Genomic DNA, 24,773 nt, shown 5'->3' on the forward strand with positions numbered 1-24,773 from the left:
ATCTAAGTAAGCAGAGCTAGGAGAACAATCTACATAATTACTATAATAATGTGAAGAGAAATAATGTTGAAAGACTACAGAATTCTGCTTAATGCAGAACTATAATTGTAACTTCAGAGGACTAATTGTGAAGTATGCCTCCCATCTCTTAGTAGAGAAGTGGTGGACTGTAGGTACTGAATGAGGCATATGTTGTCAGATATGGCCAACATGTTGTACTGTTTGACTTAGCTATACTTTTTTTTTTAAATTAAGGATGGATCTTTTGTTGGGGGTAGGAAGTCATCAGGGGGTGACAGCAATGTTTTAAAATAGCATCAATTTTTTTTTTTTTAAACAGAAAGGGGCAGTTGTGGACACGTGGACACGATTGACAGCAGGGAAGAAACTAGAGAATAAAAAGACTGAAGATTAGAGAAGGAGGATGTTGGCAAGCTTTTAGAAGAGGGAGGAGAATAAAAGATCATGGGCACAAGTTGAGGATTTAGCCTTGACAGAGGGTTAGAGAAAGGAATAATGGAAGATAGGGTGACTGAAAAAAGCAGAGGGCTTTTGAAGTATGGAGTAGGGAAGGCAAGGAAGCTTATAGTGGATGGCCTAGATTTTCTCAGAAAAGCAGGAAGTGAGGCTACCTTCAAGGGGATGGATGTTATCAGCCTCACTCTCTCTTTTAGCATCATCAAAGTCCAGCAGCAAGATGACTGGCGATGGCTCAGGATGCAGTGGATGACCTTTGATGCCTGACCAAATGCTAAGTGCTCCACGGTGCCTGTTTCAACAGTCTTCATGTCCATTGGAACAAACCGTTTTCATGTTCTCATCCACCCATCCTACTAGGGGAAGTCTTCCCATGCTTGGGGTTGACACCCCCTTAACTCACCAGTGGCTTTATGGCTTGTTGGTTACCCTGACCTTGGTTTAGACTGTCAACCAAGACCGTTTACCATGGTGTGGTGGCTGTGTATGCTACAGCTAGCTTCTTGAAGCCACAGGTGAGAGTTGGGTGATAGGTGGACACCAAAGGTGGATGAGTGGCTCTGAAAAGGGCTTGGCAAGCCCTCCCACCAGAGGTGCTTATTCACCCTGAACACCCATACAACACTATGCTGTTTCTCATGCTATGAGGAAAGTACTTACAAATCTTAATCTAGAAATGTGAAATCTTATCATTACCATAATCTTGTGCCTTTTTTACCTTGATGTTACTTTTCCCCTTAAGTATCAGTCAAGCATTCAATAAGCATTTATATTACATCTTCTGTATACAAGCTTACTTTGGATACAAATGTTGTTTATTTTTGTTCAGTTATTCCAGACTCTTCATGACACCCCATTGGGGATTTTCTTGGCAAAGATACTAGAGTGGTTTACCATTTCCTTCAATTCATTTTACAGATAAGGAAACTGAGGCAAGCAGGGTTAAGTGACTTGCTCAGGGTCACACAGCTAGTAAGTGTCTGAAGCTGGATTTGAACTCGGGTCTTCCTGACTTCAGGTCCAGCACTCTATCCGCTGTACCACCTAGAGGCCCAAATACAAAGAATGAAATAATCCTTGCTCTTAAGGAGCTTACATTTTAATGGGGCATCCATGTACACACATAAATATGTGCAGAATAATATGAAGAGGATAAATACAAATAAATGCAAAGTAGTTTAGGGATAGAGGTCATTAGAACTTGAGAGGAATCAGGAAAGGTTTCATGAGGAAGGTGGTAATTGAGTTGTGTCTTGAAAGTCGGAGGGATTCTATGATGTAGAGGTGAGGAGGTAGTTCATCCCGGGTGGGAACGGGAGACCGCTAAAACATAGGCACAGTAACAGAAGATGGAGTATTATGTGAGAAACAGAGAGGCCAGTTTGGCTTGATCATAGTGTGGACAGGGAATAATGTATAAGGAGGCTGGAAAGATGTTGGGGACAGGCTGTGAAGGGATTTAGGAGTTTATATTTTATCCTAGAGGTGGTAGGGTGCCACTGAAGTTTGTTCATTAGGGAAGTGACATATGATTTGTGCTTAAGGAAAATCACTTTGGTAACAGTGTGAAAGATGTACTTCATTAGGGGGAGACTTGAGGCAAGGAGAATAATAAGGAGTCTATTGTAATGTTGTTGTTCATCCTTCATTCTCCAAGAGGACCAATGATATCATCATGTTAGGAGGCAGTGATAATTTAAGCATCAAATCTAGGCATCAGAACCATTGGCCAACTACATGTAAATAAATGAAACTCAGCTTTGTCACAGTCAGGAAACTTTTTATGTATTTCCCACAGGGCAGGAACCAATAGGATTTAGAGGGCCATTGAAGGACATGAAATATGGACTCCATCCTTCTCTAATTTACAGATGGGGTGAGACCTAGAAAGGTCAAGTGACTTGGTCAGGGTCATGAAGGTAGTGATAGGACCTTAGCTTTTGAATACAAACCAGTGTCCTTACCTTTCAATAATGGGGTATTCTGGCCTAGAGGTTAGCATAGTGAGAGGTAGACAGCATGGTATAGTGGGAAAAGGGTTGAATTTTAAATCAGAGGACCTGTGTTTAATTCTCTGCCCTTTTCACTTACCATTTGTGTGACTTTTAGTATAATCCTTTAACCTCTTTTGGGTCTCAGTTTCTTCTGCTATAAAATGAGGGGTGGGATGGGGTTGGACTTGACCTTTGAAGTAGCCGCCATCTCTAAGTCCTATGATGCCAGTTGTGGGAAGGTGAGAAAATTCAATTGACTGAAAGGGGGAATGAGGGGGCAGAGAGAAGCACAGGTGACTGAAAGAAACAACACAACCAAACAGATCTGTGTGAAGCTGTGCCAAGCGGAAGTTGTGACTAAGATGAGTACCTGCAACTTGCCTTGAGCTTAGACCCGGAAATTCCTCTCAGCGTCGATTTTTCACTTTAAACAGCTGACTGAGCATGTTGTGATTGGATGACTCACTGTGGAGGAGGATATAGGAAAAGATGGAGGGGCCAGGTTTTGGTTTCAAGATATTAAAAGAGAGCATCTCCTGAATCCTTTGCTTGGTGGCAGAAGGACTAAATTAGAGCTGAATGCAGAGGAAACTTTGAGGCAGGGGGAATGAGGTAGGGTATATGAGAGATGGGACTAGGAAATCTTGTTATCACACTGAGACACAGTTTTGGGGAGACTGTGATTTCCCTTCCTGATGTTACTTCATTGGTTGGGGACACCCTCAAACTTCTCAAGCTTCCAATAATAACTTGCATCGATAGCCTTCTTTTGTGAAGAATGAGGCTTTTAAAGACCTAGCCTGACTCTGGGTTTTCCTGGCATCCCTATATTTCTGTTCGTGTTTTTTTATTTTTTATTTTTGTGGGGCAATGGGGGTTAAGTGACTTGCCCAGGATCACACAGCTAGTAAGTGTCAAGTGTCTGAGGCTGGATTTGAACTCAGGTCCTCCTGAATCCAGGGCCAGTGCTTTATCCACTGCGCCACCTAACTGCCCCCCATCCCTATATTTCTGAATGCTGTTCTTTGTACCCTGGACGGCCCAGTGTTTACACATACATGCTTGCCTTTGTTACCCAAAACAGAACTAAACTGAAGATGCCACCAATGCAGATAATTGAGATCATATCTATTCTTCTCCATTCTGGGGGAGGGCACCCAGGAGCACCAGTCAGGCTGAGTGGAGCTCGATCTCTCAGAATGGAGAAGATGATAGAGACAGACGTAAAGATAAGATAGCTAAGAAATAGAAGGTCAAGTTCTAATTACAATACAGGGAACACCAGGAGTAACTTTGTGAGCCTTCTGTGACATTGTAACTGTTACTTTTACTCATCTGTTTACCCAATGCAACTAGATGTAAATATCCGCTACAGTATGGGTTCTTAACTTGAGTCCTGGGATAGATTTCAGAGGGTCAGTGAGCTTTGAATGGGGAAAAACAAAAACTACCTTACATCTTTATTTTCACTATTCCCCAACTGAACTTTAGCAGTTCTTTCTATTCTGAATGTAGGCAACAAAGTACAGGAGTATTTGTAGTTCTTGTGATTGTTACCAATAGAGAAGTCACAGATCTTTTCCTATCACACGACATTGCATATCTCAGAATATCATTTGTACTCATCACTACTTCAAAATTACTGAGACTGACTGCTACATCTCACATGATCACAGTCTGTCTACAAAAGATATTCAATATATTTGTTTTCCTTTTAAATTCTATTTATTTTATTTTAGGAATTTAGTAACATCATTCTGAGAAGGGCTCTATCACACTGCCAAAGGGATCCAAGACCCGAAAACGAAAACCTCATAAGAACTTTTGCCTTAAGAACATTTGTTTCAGGGATATGGGGCAGGGCCAGGCAGGAAGGGAGAGAGGAGGACCTAAGCTGCTTTTCCCCTCCTATAGAGTTTAGAGAGAGAGAGCCAAGCAGAAAAGAGAAACTGACCCAGAACCACTCCGTTCTGGCTACATAGAAGAGAGCTAGGAAGCCAATCTTCAGGGCTCTCGGGGAAAAAAGAAAGGTGTCATAACCGAGGCTCAGCTGGTGGTAGAATAGACAGAATGGGGGAGGCTGCCAGGCAGGGAGCCTTGGTGAGGCAAAAGTCAAGAGTCTGAACACAGGTGCAAGGGAGGAGGCTGTTATTCTAGGGATGTGGGTCCAAAGGTAGGTCTGAAACCAGGAGAGAGAATAGGGGAGATACAGTGCCTTTAGTTCAATGGAGTGTAATTGTCAGGGTATGTATCTAGGCAGAGCTAGGGCAGGCAGGCTGCAGAGGTCCAAGTGACAGGAAATCAACCGAGGTTTGAGGGACAGGTGATCTGTTTCTTATTTCCTGTCTGAGCATGGATATGGTACTTCCCCTCTCTGTGTGTCTTCCCCTCTTGTAAAATGGGAGGGGATCATACTTGGCCCATCTCCTCCCAAGGTTGCTGGGAGGGAAATACTTTGTAAATTATAAAGTGATAGAGAAATGGGACTGTTATGTTTATTCTTCTCTTTGGGCCTCAGATTATTTACCTGTAAAATGAGGGAAGGCAGGTGGGTGGTGCCATGGACAGATCATTGGGCTTGGAATCAGGAAGACTCATCTTCATGAGTTCAAATCTGGCCACACACAGCTAGTAAATATCAAGTGTCTGAGGCTGGATTTGAATTCAGGTCCTCCTGAATCCTCTATCCACTATGCCACCTAGCTGACCCCTGACTCGATGCTTTCTAAGATCTATTAAGCAAGGCATGCAGTACAATGAATGCTGGAATTGAGGGTTCAGAGGGCCTGAGTTTAAAGCCCGGCTCAGCTGCTTACTTAACTCTGTGACTTTAGGTATATCACTTCAAATTTTCTGATGGTCAGTTTCCTCACCTCTAAAATAAGAGGACTGCACTAGCTGGCTTCTTGTTCATTTGGATCATAAATCTAGAGTTGGAAGAGACCTCATGTAGTCCAACCCACCCTCATTTTACAGATTAGCAAACTGAGGCCAAGGGAAGCTAAATGGAATGCCCATGGTCATCCAGGTGCTAAGGCTCAGAGACAGTATTTTAACCTAAGTCCTATGATTCCAGAATCAGTGCTTCTTCCCCCAGACCCAGCTCTAAGTCCTATACATGTAGGAGATTGGTAACATCTCCTTCCACAGAAGGGATTCCTACCAAATTCATTTGAGCAGTTCTCCCGACATACAGGGCAGCTAGGTGGCATCTTCTTCCTGAGTTCAAATCCTGCCTCAGACACTTACTAGTTGTGTGACCCTGGGGGGGCAGCTAGGTGGCGCAGTGGATAGAGCACCAGCCCTGGAGTCAGGAGTACCTGAGTTCAAGTCCAGCCTCAGACACTTAACACTTACTAACTGTGTGACCCTGGGCAAGTCACTTGACCCCAATTGCCTCACTAAAAAAAAACAAAAACAAAAACTAGTTGTGTGACCCTGGCCAAGTCACTTAACACTATTTGCCTCAGTTTCTTTATCTGTAAAATGATCTGTAGAAATAAATGGCAACCCACTCCAGTATCTCTGCCAAGAAAACCCCAAATGGGGCCACAAAAAGTTGGATACAACTGAAAATGACTGAACAACAACAACCCAACATAAGAGGGTGATTATAGGCAGACTCCATTTCCCAGAATGCAGTGACACTGGGAAAGATTGGGGTGGAAAGATCTGGGGGAGGACTCTGGGATCAGTGGAAGAGGCATCAGCTGGTTAGCTTTCCTTAGGCCAGTGCCTGAGGCTTCTTGAGCTCAGGTAGGATCAACAGGAGTTGTGACTTGGATGGCTATGTAGCAGGGGGAGAGGACAAAGGCTGCTGGAAGGACCAGTTCTGTGTAGAGACACCAATGAACACTTCTTTGAAGAAGCTCCAACTTTACCCACATTGCTGGGACTTCCCTATTGATGCGGTGAGCTTTTTCCTTGCTTCTGGCCTGTCTCATTTATGCCCTATTCAAAGTATTCATCGGCTACTAGCAGGAGGGCTGCATTGAATATCCTCAAAATGAGCCAAATGCACATTTCCTAGAGAGGAGACTCTGAATGGGGGAATGAGCCAGGGATGCAATTACTCCAAGAGGTTGTACCTCTGAGTCTGTCCTCAACTGACCCAAAGACACCGAGACACTGGCAGATTGAAGGCAGTACATATACTATCATGGGAATGTTGGTCACTTCCCACCAAGGTCATCCCCATAAAGCCTCACAAGGCCCACAATCCAGTCCCATCCCTTAGGAAACCCAGCAGGAGACTCAGCTTTTTTAACCCTTTATTTTATAGCAATTGTCATTAATATAGAAGTAAATAACACATTTAAAAACCTCCTTCTTATAGGGGCAAAGGATTCCAAAGTATTTACAAACACTTGGGTGGGAGTGGAGGAAGACAGGACGATGAGGTCTTCAGAGAGAGGAATGGGACTGCAGGGTAGTGGTGGTTTCTCTGTAGGAGATTAACTCTGGTCTCCCATCCCAGGCTTGGTACAGGGAGAACATACATACATTTTTACCCTCCAAACTCACAGCCCAACCAGATTTGGGCAAGGGGGGAGCCCCGGGGATCCCCCAATGAGCATAGTGTTAGATGACCAAGTCAGGGTATTGATGGAAGTGAGGAAGGCTTAGAGGGGGTTTGCAGGCTGGGCTCTGGGGATCCTGGGAGAGACCAGCTTGGGGCTTCTCCCAATTTGGATCCACCCGGCCCAGAGAATATAGAGAAGAGCCAGAGCTTGGGAGGTGATGGTGGTAGTGCAGCTGAATAGGATTCTGAGGCTCAGGCATCCCTGAGCTCAGGGCTGGGGCCTCCCCACTGCCTGGTGTGGCCAATGAGAGAAGACCACAGCACCCAACCTCTTTTCTTGAAGACTTTCCCCATCCACCCCACCTAGGATCTGTTTTCTAGCTTGGCTTCTAGATTCCCAATTACTTTGGGTTGTAGGGACTGGCTAGGAGGGTTTTACCAATGGGTTGGCACTAGGCCCCCTTTTTTTTCTTGGAGCTTCTGCCACACTCCACCCTGGGAAACCACAAGGTTCTTCCTCCCGACCCTCCCACTCCACCCTAGTGCACAACTACTGGGTGAAAAATTGAGAAGCACCAGTTCACAGGGAGATTTCATTGTAGGAGGAAGGAGATTTGATTTACCCTTCAGTCCCTGATCAGTCCAAAGAAAGGGGTGGGCATGGTCTGGGGGGGTTTGACAGACTGAAGACAGGAAGCAAGGCTAGGCAGAATAGGTGGATACTCCTGCCCAGCCTGGGAAACATACACTGCACCTTCACAACAGGAAGAATCACTAGGGGAATTTTTGTTGTTTTGCAGTTTTCACATCTATCTTTTTTTTTTTTTGCTATATATGTATATTTTTGTTTCTTTGACAGTGACATAAACTGAGGTAAACATCTGTGACCAAAAGCTCTCTTATGGGGCAAAGGGTCCCAACCTGATGGCCAGAGAAGGCAGCGAGGTGTAGCGTGAAGAGCCCTACACTGACCATGAGTCTGAAAACCACGGTCCTCATCCCAGCTCTATCACCAACTTGCTGTGTGACTTAGGGAAGGTCACCTTCCCTCTCTGGGCCTCAGCATCCTCATTGGTAAAATGAGGGGGTTGGACTAGAATGGTACATACAGTCCCCTTCCCGTTCTAACAATCTATGATTCTACAATGAGAGAAAAACCTCAACAGGATCTTTAAAAAAAGAGAGTTTGAGAAGTTTGTCTACGGCAGAGTCTCACTTCAACATTATTGCACGAGAGAGATCAGGACTTTGAGGAGGCCTAAGGCAAAAGGAGGAGTCGAAGATGAAGAGTTCAGGATTGGGCACCGGTGGTCTCAGGGCCTCAGCAATTGCTTTGGACCTGGCTACAGGCCTGGGGCTTGCCCTTCTGGAACAAATGAGGCTGACTGCCCAAGGGAAGGGGATGGGGAAGCAGGGGTCTCCACTGAGATGAATCTAGGGGAGGAGAGGGGCATTTGCTACTTCCCTAGCACCTCTCCAGAGGGCCCCAATGCCTGCTCCTCAACGGGACACTCTTGGAATCTTGGCTGGGCTAGATATGTTGCCCTTCCTGCCCTCCCCCCTCTCCAACTATGAGCCTGAGCAAGGACTCTGCCCTGAAAGTGTCCAAGATCCTTTGCCCTTCTTTGAAGAGAATGGAAAGAGGCTGAGGCCAATGCAGGGTCAGCTTGGTTTGTAAACTGTGCCTAGGTCTGGGATGAGGAGTCAATAGCCCTTTTGTGTGATCTTGGGGAGGGGACTGGGGGGTTGTTGCTTATCGTAGGATGGGTGTGTATGGCACTCCACTCCCAGGAGCCACCTGGGGGCCCATCCCACTCAAGGATGTGGGGTGGGGCCAGACAGGCTTGGGGCTGCTCCCCAAACCCTACCCTCCATCCCTCACCCAAATGCTGGATACAGAGGGGCTCAGGCCCTGATGGAAAGAGTGGGGTGCTGCCAGTGCCTACCCTTTTCTGGGTTGATGGGGATGAAGGACCCCCAACCCTGAGGGTGAGGTGTTGACCAGGTCGTCTGGACCTGTGAGGGGTCCCTGGAGCCTCCTCTGTCAGTGGAGGCTGTGATGGGGTAGGGAGGAACAGTAGGCCTTGGCTGGGAGGGAGTGGCTGGAGGATGGGGAGTCATTTGGGTCTGGGGCCCCTAGGTTCCCTGGCCCCACCAAGTATGAGGTTATTGCTGAGAGTCTCCTGAAGAGCCAGGGGTGGTGGGGAGCTTGGGAAAGAGGGCTTCCCCTTAGGCTGGCACCCCCAGGCCCTCACCCAAGGATCCTTGTCTGTTCCCTGAGGGCTTTGGTGGAGACTGGTGTCACCTATGAGTCCCGTTCCCCACTTTTATCAGGGGTCAGTTGAAGAGACTTGCCTTTAGGTGAGGCAGGGGATTCACACCTTCATTCACCCACGCATACTTATCCCCACTGCACTTTCCACAGCTCCCTCCCTCACCCGAGAGCCTCCCAGTCTATGTAAGCAGGACCCCAACCCAGAGAAGTGCTTGTCTGGCTGACCTAGGGCATGACAGCTGGTAAGTCAGATCCCAAGCCAAAGATACTGAGTAATTTCTGCCACAAACCCCCCGTAAGTGAGGAAAAAGGTTGAGGAATCCTCTGCCAGGGCTGCTTCTGCCCCGTGTCTTTCCTCGGTCCCAGGGCCCTACTACCACCCTGCTGAAAGCCATTTATGGGGAGAGCCCAGGCCTGGAAGCCAGAAAGCGAGGCTCTGAGTCCTGGTCTTGGGCAGATAACTGCCTCTCTCCAAGCCTCAATTTCCTCTGTAAAAGAAGGCATTTAACTAGAGGTCCCTTCTAGCTTTGACAATCTTCAGTTCTGATGGCACCGAGGCCTTTGCCCCATCATAGGGAGGCGGTGGCCCTGGCCACACAAAATCCTGGATTTCTCTGGGGCAGTTCAGGAGGAGACTTCGCCCCTTGAGAGGCTCAGGGATTGGAGCCCATGGCTGCCTGGCTGGAGCCACAAGCTCCTGGCCACCCCCTGCTCCCAGACCCGCTCAGGTTTCCAAAGAACTTTTCATCCCAGTCCAGGACAGGAAAGTTCTGCCAGGGAGTCATGTTTTCTGGTCCTGGTCGCCTATCTTGTTAGAGGCGCCTTAGTCCCCAGGCCACTGAGGCTGCCTCCCAAGGAGACCATTCTTTATTGGTATCTTCTAAGAGTGCTTAGATTGGGGGGAAAAGGAAGGGGAAGGTAGGTATTTCCTTCCCGCTCCAACTCAAATGAGAGTCAGAAGGAAGGCCCAATGATTCAGGCCTAAGAATTTAGATGAATTTGGACTAGACATATCCTCACCCTGCTCTCTCTCCTTTCCTTGTGTTAAGGTCCCATCTCTCAGAACTTCAATTGTAAGGGCCTCAATCCCGCCCTCTGCCTCCTGAATCTTGGCCATATCCCCACTGCCGACTGTCCCAGGCAGATGGGAGAGAAATGACAAGCCAGACGTGACAAAGGGTCATAGGTGTGTCCCCTCTTGGGGAGACATGGGCTTTAGACTTAGCTCTGGCGCTGACTTGCTGTGTAACTTTGGGCTCCCCCTCTCTGGGCCTTACTTCCCATTTATAAAATCAGAGGTCCCCTTCATCTCGAAATCTATGCTCCTATGACTAAATGAACTCTTAAGATCTCTTCTAGCTCTGACATTCTATGTTCTATGTCTGTGAGACACACACACACACACACACATACGTACACACACTACACATTTGCTACATTTTTCAGGTAGCTGGGTCGGTTCATCCCTGTGTCCTTCCTTTTTCCTACTCCTGGTCTTCTCCTTGCTTGCCCTGGGATCTGCCCTGCTCACAGTTCTGGAGCATGTAGGGCTGGGGACCAGGGGTTGGAGTTACCGTGGTTGCTCTCCCTTTCCCCATTCTATGTGGCCCAGAACCTTGGATCTCCCTGTTATCTTCATCATTGAGAGCTCTCTGATCCTGGGGCCTCCACCAGGACTTGGGGATCAACAGCCCCTTCTTTCTCCCTGCCCTCTAAGGAAAACCTTGCCCTCTCTCTTCCCAAAGGCAGAGAAGAGAAAGGCAAAAACTAAGGGCCTGAGGAGAGGGTGGTACCCAAGAAAAAGGAGGCAGTCTGGGGCAATGGAGGGAGAGGGTAGGAAAGAGATAGGGGGAAGGAGAAAGGCCAGGAATAATGGGACAGAGTGGCTAGGATAGGCTGAAAGACTTCAGAGAGTCCGGTGAAACTGGTAAGAAGGAATCAAGGGTGGGTGGGAAACAGGGGTGGAGAAAGTAGATTGGAGTCAGCCCTGCTGCCTTAGCTGGGCTGGGGATGATGTCCCTAAGAACCACCCTATGTTCCACAGGATCCTACCTCGCAACCTTGGGTCTGCTCTGGTAATCTGTCCCTCTTTGTGCAGGTCCTGGGCTCTGGGCTCTGGGCCCCTCATCACCTTGTCACTTCTCAGGGGGGCAGGGAGCAGGCACTGCCCTGTCTCCTTCTTGGCCCCTTAGACAGATTTTTGGTTAATGTCTCACTTGAGGCCCCTGTGGGACTGCGGCAGCCCAGCCCTGCTGTTCCCAACCCCACTGTGCCTTCCTCCTTGGGGGAGGGAGAGTGCCTGGAGCCTGGGGGGCTCTGGGGCCCACCAGCTCCCCATCACGTGAACAGGGCATTCTTCCATCTCTGTCCTGACCGAACCTTGTAGAGCTACTCAGGCTAGTGCTACGAGATTACTATTGTCTAACCGTGTTTCTTTTTTGCTTTGGGAACAGTGACTCCTGGTTCCTTTGGCAGGCAAAGGAAGGGCCTCTCCCCACCCTGAGTCCCCCATCCCCCTATGTCCCCTTCACCCACTGGGTCTGGGGGGGTTCTTGCTAGCCTCATGGGTGCAAGCGCTGGGGTGAGGAGCCCTCCCTAGGAGTTGCCACAGAGGAGCCCTTTAAGGGGGGACTGGCATCGGGCAGGGGGGGCAGCTCAGACGCAAATCTCTATTGCTGTGGCCAGGACCAGCTGCCCCTTGCTCTTGTCCTGCCGCCCATCCGTCCTGCTGGCCGGCCCTGGTGAGGTGAGGCCAGATTCAGGAGGGGTGGGAGGGGAGGACCTGGTCCCGCTGCTCTCGGTCAGCACCGTCCTCTTGAGTGGTGCTGGAGCTTCCTGGCGGTGTGGCCCAGCGGGCAGGCGATCACCAGCAGGCTTGCGGGCACGGCAAGAAGGCCGGCGGCGGAGCTCTGAGGTGAGCTCGTGCTTGAGGAAGCGGAAGACCTCCTTGGCGGGTCCCCGCCTCTCAGGGTCCAGGGCTAGTAGCCGCTGGAACATCCGCAGGGCTGGTTCAGTGAAACGCCGCCACTGAGAGGGCAAGCCCGGGAGCCTCCCCTTCTGCCACCTCACGAACTCCTCAAAGAATGCATCCGTGCCTGAGGCGGCTTCCCAGGGAAAATTACCCGTGAGGACACAGAAGATGAGGACGCCAAAGGCCCAGACGTCGACGCCGGTGTCGACGGCAAAGCCCTCGGCCCTGCCTGCCTGGCACACCTCGGGGGCTGTATAGGGGATGGTGCCGCTGACCCGCTTCACACGGCAGCCCACCCTTCGGGTCATGCCAAAGTCGGCCAGCTTCACCCGTCGGCAGTCACGGTCAAAGAGCAGCACATTTTCAGGCTTGACGTCTCGGTGGACCAGGTGCCGCCCGTGCATGTAGTCCAAGGCCAGACCTAGCTGCTGCACGCATCTCTTCACGATGTCCTCAGGGAGCCCCACCTGAGGCAGAGTACAAGGGATCAGAAGCCATGACCCCAACATCTTTCCCCAAGCCCCTTGAGTATACCTTGAAGGTTTCTCCTCCCTCCCTTCAAATACTTTGTCTGGACTGTTCCTTTGCTGGTGTATTTGCCCTTGTTCCATTAGCCTCTTTCAGAACAGGCCCTGTTATCATTTCTATATTTGTACGTCCAACACCTAGAACCATGCCTTACATCTAGTAGGTGCTTAATCAGAGCTTTTGAGCTGAAAGGCTCTTTGGATGATCTCATCCAGTCTCCCCATTTTACAAATGAAGAAATTGCTCCAATTTGGCCAGTAGCTGAACTGGGTTTGAATTGAGGTTGCCTGACTCCAAACTCCATGCTCTTCCCATTACTCCATGCTGTCTCTTTGTTTATGGGCAGCTAGGTGGTGCCATAGTGAATAGAGCACCAGGCCTGGTGTCAGGAAGACTCATCTTCCTGAGTTCAAATCTGGCCTCAGACACTTAATAGATGTGTGACCCTGGGCAAGTCACTTAACCCTGTTTGTCTCAGTTCCTCATCTATAAAATGAGCTGGAGAAGGAAATGGCAAACCACTCCAGTGTCTCTGCCAAGAAAACCACAAATGGGGTCACTAAGAGTAATGACTCAACAACAAGAACAAAGTCTCTGTTTAACTGAACTGACCCTGTGCTAAGCAGTGAGATACCCCCAATGCCTTGGACTGAGGTCATGCAACCTGGGGTTTAGTGCTGGATCTTTTACTTAGTGGCTGAGTAACCCTCAATATGCCAAGTTTCCTCCATGAAGGGTTTGGAGACCTGTGTTCTAATTCTACTTCCACCACTACCTCCATTTGATCTCCAGTCACATAAACTCTCCATGGTCTCCATATCCCTTTTGCAAATGGGGATAAAAATATCTGCTTCACAGGAGTGTGTGGGGGCAGAAATAGAAGGGATATAAAGGTACTTTGGAAAGAAGGAAGGGCCACTGAGATGGGAAGGGTTGCTGCTATTGCCATCACAACTGGAGGCAGCAAAGTGATCAGAACCAAGAGTCCAGCCTCCTCCTCTCAGCTTTGCCATGTCCTAGCTGGGTGACCTTGGGCAAGGCATTTAACCCTGGAGTTTGTTTCTTCTTTTATAAAAGGAGAGGAGTGTGCCAGATGATTTCCAAGGTCTCCTTCTAGAACTAACACTTTGTGAGTCTATGATTTTACCTTCTTTCCTGATTCCCCTGCCTGCTCCTCCCTTCCTTGTACCACCCCCAACCCCAAAGGCTGCCAGAACAGGCATGTGGTCAGTGGAACCAGAAGGGGTGCCCTCTATGCCTGAGGAATAATGTTGACTTGACTGTGGCTGTTAGAACTTGTCCTCTGTTATATATAAGATGGTCCTCCTGCCGAGGTAGTGGGTGTTGGTCTGAGTGGAGGCAGGGGGATGGAGGGACCGACCCTCCATATCCTATTTAAAAAAAAAAAAAGGTTCTATTAAGCAGAGAAGGAAATCTAGCATGACCATGGGTGCTATTCAGCCTAGCATCAAATAGGACATCTTGGTGATAGATTGCAAGGGTTTATATTCAGTTTAAACAAAGTCAGGTAAGGAATGTGACCTCTCCCTATGCTATTCATGGCAACTCCAAATTGGAGTCCTTAACTGGGGTTGGGGGGTAGAGGAGCCCTTGTCCCTAACCCATACCACACCTTGGCTCCTACTCTGGGGAAAGAGTGGATCTTTATTTGAATTAAAGCTTTTCCAATCCCCTTTCCTCGTCTTGGACCTTTCAAGCCTGTTTTCCTCTACTCTCTGCTTAGCTGGGATTGGCTTCTGGAGGAAAGGAGGATTTCCTGCCCTTGTTTCTCTGGGATTTTAGACCTGGTTGGTCAGACACTCACTAGCTGTGTGATCTTGGGCAATCGCTTAACCTCTCAGCCTTGGTTTTCTCATCTGTAAAAATGGGGAAAATAATAATAACACCTACCTCATAAGGTTCTTGTGAGGATCAAATGAGAGAACATACACACTGTACTTTGCAAACCTTACAAGTGCCATATAAATGCTGTTGCTATTGTTATTGATCAGGGTCCAAGAGGTCGAGACTCTGGAGAGGAGCCCTAGAGATACTGGTTCCCCTCTGAGGCAGACAAAGTGAAGAGCCCAGAGAGAAATGAGGCAGCCTTTCATTCTCCTCCCCCTTCCTTCCGGGGTCAGGCTCCAATAAAGTTCCCAGACCCTAGATCCCCAGGCCCTCCTTGTAGAGGTTGGGAGGAGGGGTGGGGGAAATGGAAGGAAGAACAGGCTGCTGTGTCCTGGAGGGAGAGAAGAACACAGCTCCCTCAGATGTAGGCTCTAGGGGGAAGGGGCCACAAGCTGGGCCACAGGGGCTACCTGGGGTGGGATGATGTCGAAGAGGTCCCCACCGGGTGCATACTCCTGTGCAAAGACGTAGCAGTCCTCAGTCTCAAACACCACATCGAAGACCTTGATGATGAAAGGGCTGGAGGAGAGTGTATTGGTGATGCTGACCTCCCGAAGGAAATTCTTCAATTTTGTCTTGCTTTTATTCACGAACTTCAGAGCCATCTTGGTCCCTGCAAGTGAGATAATGCTGTGAGGATGTGCATGTGTGTGTGGTGGTGCCATTGGCCTGCCCTTGACCCTTTTCCTTCATCTTCCTCTTGCTTCCCACCCTTCAGATCTCTAATGGACGATACCCTTGCTATGGATGGTCCCCTACCTCCATGGGCACAGGCATACGTTATATGTGGGTTATAACCCACAGCAAAATATGTCCCCCCACATCTGCGTATGCATGGGCACATTTGTGCCACATCTGTATGCCAGTCCAGATACATAGGCTACATATTTGTGTGTATAGACATGTATAATCTACAGTGCCCAAGTGGAGGTATATGCTCTAATGCTCCTGTGGACATTCAGGCACAATGGGTACACCCCATCTAGGGATTCAGACCAGCCTGCACCCCACCTGTGCTCTTGTGGGACACCAGGTCCACCTTGCCATAGGTGCCTTTGCCCAGCTCCCGGATGAGGTCATAGTGCTTGCTGACGTCCGTGCCCGAGAGTGTGCGGATGGTGAGGGCCTGCATGTCCTCCGTGAGGAGGGGCACACCACTGCCACTGCAGCAGGCCAGCGCACGGGGGGGCTCCTGCTCTGGGCAGCCACCACTCATCTTCTCCCTGCATGGAAGGGAGAGAGATCAAACTGAGACTGCAGGGGGGTAGGGGTAGGTAAGCGTAAGTGGAGGTTTTACCTGCTGGGAAGTCTCACTGGGCTGAACAAAGATGACCATGAGAAGGCAACAGGACAAAGATCAATAAAACTGAACACCAACTCCCTCCCAGGAGCTCAGAGAAACAGTGGCAAGAGCATTGGTTCTAGAGTCCCAAAGCCTGGGTTCAAATTTTGCCTCAGACACTCTCTGTGAGGGGCAGCTAGGTGGCGCAGTGGATAAAGCACCAGCTCTGGATTTAGGAGGACCTGAATTCAAATCCGGCCTCAGACACTTGACACTTATTAGCTGTGTGATCCTGGGCAAGTCACTTAACCCTCATTGCCCCACCCCCACCCCCACCCCCCCAAAAGAAAGAAAGACACTACCTGTGGAGCCTTGGGTAAGTCACTAATCATGCTGGGCCTCAGTTTCCTCATCATTTTAAAATGACAGGGTTGGACTAGATGGCCCCTGAGGTCTCTTTCAGCTCTAAGTCTGTGATCTATGAACGTCCCCATCCTCATTCTTTCCTAGCTATACCACATCTTTTGGGGAGACAGTGGCAGACAGTGTGTGCTACTGTTAATATGGAAATATTCTGTTCAGTCCTTTCAGCCAAGTCCAACTCTTTGTCACCCCATTTAGGGTTTTTGTGGCAGAGATACTTCCTTCTCCAATTCATTTTACCTCCTCAATGAGTTCTCATCTTCTTCCAATCATCATCAACCCATAAATCACTCAATTTTCTTCTTCATCTTCCTCCTCCTCCTCTTATATTACTCTTGCCTCTGCTTCAAAATTTTTTCACAATTTCTATTGTTAACTGTTTACCTCCAACTTATTCCCTCCCATATGGTATTTACTCTATTTTCTATCTTCTTTTACCGTATCCCTTTTTTTGCTTCTGACTGCTCCCCCAATCTGCCCTCACTTCTTTCACCCCTCCCTCCTTATCCCCTTCCCCTCCTACCCTCCTGCAGGGTTAGATAGATTACTCCACCCAATTGATTGTGTATGTTATTCCCTTCTTGAGCCAACTCTGAAGAGATTAAGGTCTTTGAGACAATTGTGATGAGTATAAGGTTTATTCACTGCCCTGCTCCTCCCCCATTTCTCCCCCCCCCCACTCCATAAGCCTTTTCTTGCTTCTTTCATGTGGAATTTCATCCCATTCTACCTCTCCCCTTCCCCCTCCCCCAGTGCAATCCTCTCACCCCTCAATTTTAGATGTCATCATGGGGCAGCTAGGTGACACAGTGGACAAAGCACCCACCCTGGACCCAGGAGGACCTGAGCACAATCTGGCCTCAGACACAAGACCCTCACCCACTACTCAATCCCAGGCATACCACCCAACCCCGACTGCCCCACAAAAAACAAACAGATAAAAAATAAATACTTTACAGATATCATACCTTCATAATCAATTCCCACCTATGCCCTCTGTCTAAATTTATTCCTATCATCTGCCCTAATACTGAGAAAGTTCTTATGAGTTAGATGTATCATCTTCCCATGTAGGAATGTAAACAGTTTAACCTTTTAACATCCCTCATGATTTCTTTTTCCTGTTTACCTTTTTATGGTTCTCTATGGTCTTGTATTTTAAAGTCAAATTTTCTATTCAGTTCAGGTCTTTTCATCATGATTACCTGAAAGTCCTCTTTTTCATTGAAGTCTCATTTTTTCCCCTGAAAAATTATAATCAGTTTTGCTGAGTAGGTGATTCTTGGTTGTAATCCCAATTCCTTTGCCCTCTGGAATACCATATTCCATGCCCTCCAACCCTTTAATGTAGAAGCTGCTAGATCTTGTGTTATCCTGACTGTGGCTCCACACTACTTGAATTGTTTCTTTCTGGCTGCTTGCAATATTTTCTCCTTGACCTGGAAGCTCTGAAATTTGGCTATAATATTCCTGGAAGTTTTCCTTTTGGGATCTCTTTTAGGAGGTTATCAGTGGATTCTTTTAATTTCTATTTTACCTTCTGCTTCTAGAATATCAGGGTAATTTCCCCTGACAATCTCTTGGAAGATGATATCTAAACTCTTGTTTTGATCATAGTTTTCAGGTAGTCCAATAATTTTCAAATGATCTCTCCTGGATCTATTTTCCAGGTCTTCTGTTTTTCCAAGAAGATATTTCACATTATTCATTTGGATTTGCTTTATTGTGTCTTGCTTTCTCATAAAGTCACTAGCTTCCATTTGTTCACTCCTAACTAATTCTTAGGCAATTATTTTCTTCAGAGAGCTTTTCCATTTGGCTTTTCAAGCTGTTGACTTTTTTCTCATTACTTTCCTGCATCACTCTCATTTTTTCCTCTATCTCTCTTACTTTATCTTCAAAGTCCTTTTTGAGTGCCTCCAAGGCCTGAGACTAATTCATATTTTTCTTGGAAGTTTTGGATGTAGGAACCCTGACGTTGCTATGCTCTTCTGAGGGTGCACCTCAATCTTCCTTGTCACTAAAGAAACTTTCTATGGTCCACATCTTTCTCTGCTCATCTTATTTGTCTCTTATTTGACTTTTAACTCCTTCTTAAAGTGGGGCACTGCTTCCAGGCTGCACTGTCTCAAGCTTCAGGGTACAGTTTAAGTGGTACAGTTTAAGGAGAGACACCTTTTGCACTCACCTGGCCTGTGCTCTGGTCTGAAAAATAATCCCAGGCCTACTTGCTCTTCAACCAGAAAACAAATTTTTTGTTTTGCTGGGTTGATAGCTCCAGTGAGCCTGCACCCCTCTCCCACCTGGGCTGCCACCACTCAAGGCTGCTTCTTGGTTCCCAGCAGGGGTAAAAAAACTGAGTTCCACCTCAGCACCAACAGAGATCCCTGTAATCTCTCCCTGGCCAACCACTCAGCCTTCTTACCAGATCGTGAGCTTAGTTCCAGAAGCCACCAGCGCTGCAGCTGATTCAGAGGCTCCAGGGGTCTCTTTCTCTGGCACAGCCTGCCTGGGGCTGGATCTGTGTCGGCTCAAGGTTGGGTTCCACTCCCGCCCCAGCACAGCAGACCCCTCCTGCTGACCTTCTAGGTTATCTTTGGTTGGATTCTGTTGCTCTAGGTATTATCTTATGGCATTATTTGAAGGGACTTGGGGGAAAGTCACTGCCTGTCCTCTGCCCTCTTGGCTCCACCCAGGAAGTCTCCAACTGACAGCCTTTCTGAACCAAGAAAGTGTTCCAAGATGGAGACAGCCTCCAATTAATTTAATATATATATATATATTTTAGTGAGGCAATTGGGGTTAAGTGACTTGCCCAGGGACACACAGCTAGTGTCAAGTGTCTGAGGCTGGATTTGAACTCAGCTACCCCTGACTCCAGGGCCAGTGCTCCATCCACTGTACCACCTAGCTGTCCCCAATTAATTTAATTTAATTTATTTATTTTATTATTAATATTTTTTTTTAGTGAGGCAATTGGGGTTAAGTGGCTTGCCCAGGGTCACACAGCTAGTGTCAAGTGTCTGAGGCCGGATTTGAACTCAGGTCCTCCTGAAATCCAGGGCTGGTGCTCTATCCACTGAACCACCTAACTGCCCCTCCAACTAATTTTCAAGGTGAGAAAACTGAGGCAAACAGGGTTAAGTCACTTGCCCAAGATCACATAGCTAGTAAGTGTCTAAAGCCAGATTGAACTCATGAATTGAGTCTTCATGACTCCAGGCCCAGTGCTCTATCCACTGTGCCACCCAGCTGCCCCCCATGGGAACACAGAGTCGGGTATATGTAGTACTACATAAAAGTAGTACTTCATTGCTGTTTATATATTTGAAAGGTGATTTATCCCACTGTGTGCATGTTTTTGTATTTTGGAGGGCACCATGTGTGCCTAATTTTGTACATGACTTCAGCAATACCACTAGCTCCAAAGGGCAGGCTAGGGTATGGAGAGACGCTGCTTGGCTTGGAACCCAGGAAGCCTCCCTTCCATGAGCTCAGACCAAATTTGAGCCTAAGGAGAGAGGAGGGTCTTGGTGGGTCTTGAAACAACTCTCTGGCCACTGTCCTGGGGAAGTAGGGACAAGGACCTTAATACAAACAAGCCACTAGGGGGCAACAAGTCCCTTTCTAATTTCATTAACACCAGAGAAAGAAAGAGAGAGAGAGAAAGAGAGAGAGAGAGAGAGAGAGAGAGAGAGAGAGAGAGAGAGAGAGAACGAGCTAATGTTCTGGCTACTCCTTGGTCCTTTGGGAGGCCAGCTGGGGGAACTGGCAAAGGCTTAGGCCCTTACTCAGGGATAAGGTGGATGGTTTGTCGTAGGAGTGAGCTATTAGACAAACCCTTAATTGCTCTGTTCTGGGATACTTGCAGGGGTGTACTGGTAAATGTTTAACACTTTAAAATGCATTCATGACACATTCTTAAGTTTAATTAACATTATTAACATTACACAACAAAACAATAAATCAAGCCTTGATTTGTAGTATTTGCCGGTTTCTGAGGTATCAACATTCACGCTAGACATTTAACCATGGGCGTGTGCTGGTTCCAGGTGACTCCAGAACACTCCTGAGCACATGCTTCCTTGAAGGGAGATGGAATTAGTTGACCGCAGATTAGGTGCCTATCCTCCTTTTGAACTATCTCATTGTTTATTGTTAGATCAATGGGAAAGAAACATTTGCCCAATTCTGAGCCAGGGAATGAATATCCACATGCCTAGCTGGGCATCCGTAAAGGATGATCTGGGGGTTGCTATTTTCCTTGAGGCTTCTATTCTTGGGCAGGATTCAGATACTTGGATATTCCCAGAGAGATAGTATGGTGTAGACCTCCCTGAGCCTTTGTTTCTTTTTCTGTAAAATTAGAAAATAAGACTAGATAAGCTTTGAGTTCTTTCCCAGCTCTATTGATATGACTTGCTTTTGCATCCTGGGTCAATCACTTATGAACTTTGTGACTTAACCTCTCTGGGCCTCAGTTTCTTCATATGTAAACTGGAGATAATGACACTTGTGCTGCTGCCCTCATCCAGTTGTCTATAAAACACTTTATAAACTGTGAAAGGCGATAGAAAGGGGAGTCAGGACTATTTTTTATTTTTTTTTGCTGTGAGATACTATTGAGGGTAGTGACTGAGACTACATCTTACAATGGTGCATCTGGTACCCAGGGAAATGCGGATGAGAATTTCAGGCTTGTGACAAAAGCTCTATCACACCCAGACTTGTTTCTGGCTATTGGGGCGTGTAGACTGTGGCCTGGGTTCAGTCCCTAATGCAACATCATTGTTCCCCAGACCCCCGGGGGATCAGCCATTGCTTCAAGACCCCTGACCCCCTTTCCACTGCTCCCCAGAGAAAAAGCAATCTCTGAGTCACGCTGTGCAGTACAAGCTCCCAGCCTCCTCCTCAATGGCCTCCCCAATATCAGTCCCACAAAAGACCCTCATGGGGAGGACAACAACCCTGCAGGGTCTCTTTGTTTGGCCTCTGAGAACAGCAAGTCAGGCCCTATCAGAAAAGCCAGGCCTCCTCCCCCACCTTTCTCCTCTGTCCAGAGACCAGCCTAGGCCTCCAGGTTGGGGGAGCAGAGCCAGCAGGGGAATCACAGTGCTTAGAACCAGAAGGGATCTTAGAGATCATATAGCCAAGCTCTTCCATTTTACTGATGAAGAGACCAGGGCCCAAAGATGGGAAAGTGATTTGCCCAAGATCACAGCATCGGTGATGGGATTTGAACCCAGGTCTTCTGACTCCAAATCGAATTGGTATTTCTAATACACCCTTTAACCAAGGCTCCCTATGCCTGGCCTGGTTTCCAAATAACACAGAATTATCATTCTCCAAGCCCCTTCCCCTCCCCCACTCAGAACAAAGGGCACAGCACAAATTACTAGACAGTCCTGTCCTTGTTGCAATTGGGGAGAGGGAAAGGGCACGTGGGAAGGAAGTACATTTTAACGGGTTTGTAAGAATGTGACTACCAGAGGCTTTTGCTTCTTTAAAAACGAACTCCTCCTCTTTGCATCCTGTTTCCTTTGCCTTCTGCTTTGAGTCTCTTGAAGCTCCTCAGAGACAGTACAATGCATGCAGCATGGTTCAAAGAGCAGACAATTTGGGGGATGCTGGCCCATGGTTTGTGAAACACTGATCTAATCTCAATTCTTTGATATCCCTCACAAACAGTTTCTGCTTGAACACTTCCAGAGACAGGGAGATCACTACTTTGTCAGAGTCACTGTGACCTACTTACTTGTTAAAGCACTCAGTGGACACTACTAAGGCACATGCCTTATCCTCTTCTGATCTAATTCCTTTGCGGACAAAGGAAGGATCATGAGATCTAGAGCTGAAAGCTACTTTCAAGATCATTTGATCTAAACCCCCTCATTTTAGAGGTAGAAATCAAGGCCTGGGTGATGGTTTTTTGGTTTTTTTAAAATAGGATTATAGATTTAGACCTGGAAAGGACCCAAGAGATCATCTAGTCTAATCCCCTTCTTTCTTTTTTTTTTTTTTTTTTGTGGGGCAGTGGAGGTTAAGTGACTTGCCCAGGGTCACACAGCTAGTAAGTGTTAGGTGTCTGAGGCCGGATTTGAACTCAGGTACTCCTGACTCCAGGGCCGGTGCTCTATCCACTGCACCACCTAGCTGCCCCTAACCCCCTTCTTTTAATTGTATGTGTTCCAAGTCTCTATCCCCCTCAATCCCCTTCCTCCCCCATTACAAAGAAGTAGTTTAGGTGCAGAAGTCACTTGCCCAAGGCCACACAGGTCAAGTGGCAAAGGAAGAATCTGACCCAGGGCCTTTGGGCTCCAAATCCTGAGCACCAGAATCCATTTCACTCTGTTGCTGGTGCTTCAGGAGTCAGGCCAACAGACTGCCTTCAACTCTCTAACACTTTGTCTTTCTTGCCTAGGGTTTTGCTTAGCAGGACTCTTAGAAACGAATGTGAAGACATGTCCCCACAGGAGACATCGGAGCCTGGCGTCCCCTGGGGGAGTAGACACAAAACCCTCCTGCTGATCTCTGAGTTTGATGCCGCTGTTCTGAGCCCAAGAGTCCCACAAAGCTGGTTAGGGAGAGCTGACAGGAGACACGCTCATCTCAGGAAGTGTGTGCCTGTTTACAATGTGGATCCTTCCTGACCCACTTTTGGGAACCTGTGTGGACCCCCATCTCCAAGAACTCTTAGGAGCTGTTGCTCCAAGGCTGACACGTGTGTACACAACCCATGAGCCTCTGCGTGTGTGCATGCATGTGCGTGCACACGTGTGGAGGTAGGGTTGGGGGAGCACCACCTGTCCTTGGAGAGAGACAGAGGGCGAACCAGACTTTGCTCTTCCTTTGGATCTATTTTGGTTTCTTCCCTCAGCTCTGTTCTGCCTGTCTACAAGATTCTGACTGCCCTCTCTCCTGTAGCCACAGACGTGCTAACCTGATGGAACCCAGACATATCATCCCCTCCCACTGGCTTATCCGAATGCTAGTCCCTTGTTTCTCACCCTGGACCCAGCCCCTGTCCAGAACTACTGCCACAGTATCAGGTAACAGTTTAGCTTGGGGTACTCTCCTATGTGCTTCTAAGACAATGTGGGTAGATCAGATGCTTATGACCTTGGTTCCTTTGTCCCTATCACTTCCTCTTTAGAGATTTAAATGGACACGAATGCATGCATTATATTCTACAAAACTGGCTGAATTGGCAAAGATGACAAAAGATGGAAATTGTCAATGTTGAAGTAGCTGCAGAGAGACAGGCTCACTAATAGACTGTGGGTGGAGCTTTGAATTTGTTCAACCATTCTGGAAACAATTTGGAATTATTCTGAAGGACTGACAAAAATATCCCAGAGATCCTACTGCTAGGCATATACCAAAATATTGATGGAAACTTTTTTTTTTAATGTAGCAAAGAAATGGAGCCATTGACTGGAAAATGGCTAAACGGTAGTACATAAATTTAATGGAATATTACTGTGCTGGAAGAAATGATAAAGATGAAGAAAGCATGAGAGAAAAGAATCTGCAAAGTGAAGTAAGCAAAATCAGAGAAACAAAATACTTATCGATGATTACATCAATGTAAATGGAAAGAATAAAAAAAAAGAGAAAACTGAATGCTGCATCATTATAATGAACAAACCTGGTCCCATAGAAGAATTGAGAAAATTCATCTCCTTCATGTCATTGTAGAGGTGGGGAACTATGAATGCGAAATACTGGGCCTATAGTTAGCCATTGTCAATGTGTTGATTAGTTCTGTTGATTTTCTTTCTTTCTTTTTAAATTTTTGCTACTGAGAATAGTTCTTTGGGTAGAGAAGGGGAAGGGGCACATGAACAATAGCTAGCATTTATATAACAAGGTTTACAAATCACTTTACACATGCAAACATTATCAATGGATTCTCACAACAATTCACACAATATTCAGAAATTGGTAAGATGTTAAACAAAAGATATAAATAAAAACAAGATTAAAAAAATCATTTAAAATGCTGCCTGACTTGTGGGAAGCAGATGATCCCATACACGTGAAGTTGAGCAAACTGGACGACATTCTCAGAGCAAGAAGGGGACTTTGGAGGCCAGCTAGTCCAGCTACCATCCAAACAAGAACCCCCTCTACAATACACCTGACAAGTGATGACCTGGGCTTTGCTTGGAGGCTGCTAGAGAAAGGGAGCTCGCTCTTTCCCAAAGCAGCACATCTGCTTTTGGATAGCTCTAAATTGTTCCTTATATCAAGCCTAAAATCTCTCTCTGCACCTGCTACTTATTGCTTCTATTATTTCTCTCCAGGGCCAAGCAGAACAACTCTAATCCCTTTTCCGTATGGCAAGCTGTCAAACACTTGAAGACCACTATCCTGTTCCCCTAAGACTTCTC

General features: G+C 47.3%; 1 protein-coding gene across 2 annotated transcripts in view; it reads right to left on the reverse strand.

Moving 5' to 3' along the window:
• Positions 1-6,725: 6,725 nt before the first annotated feature.
• SBK1 (SH3 domain binding kinase 1) overlaps positions 6,726-24,773 on the reverse strand; it is a 128,570-nt gene continuing 110,522 nt past the window's right edge. For both annotated transcript variants that reach the window (XM_043982293.1, XM_043982284.1), the window contains exons 2-4: positions 15,687-15,898; positions 15,086-15,288; positions 6,726-12,706 (exon numbers count right to left, since the gene is read on the reverse strand). In XM_043982293.1, the coding sequence (XP_043838228.1) occupies positions 11,924-12,706; positions 15,086-15,288; positions 15,687-15,891 (1,191 nt within the window). In that variant the 5' untranslated portion in view covers positions 15,892-15,898 and the 3' untranslated portion in view covers positions 6,726-11,923. The remainder of the gene's footprint in view (positions 12,707-15,085; positions 15,289-15,686; positions 15,899-24,773) is intronic.

The sequence above is a fragment of the Dromiciops gliroides genome, chromosome 1 (assembly GCF_019393635.1).
Source record: "Dromiciops gliroides isolate mDroGli1 chromosome 1, mDroGli1.pri, whole genome shotgun sequence".
NCBI lineage: Eukaryota > Metazoa > Chordata > Mammalia > Microbiotheria > Microbiotheriidae > Dromiciops > Dromiciops gliroides.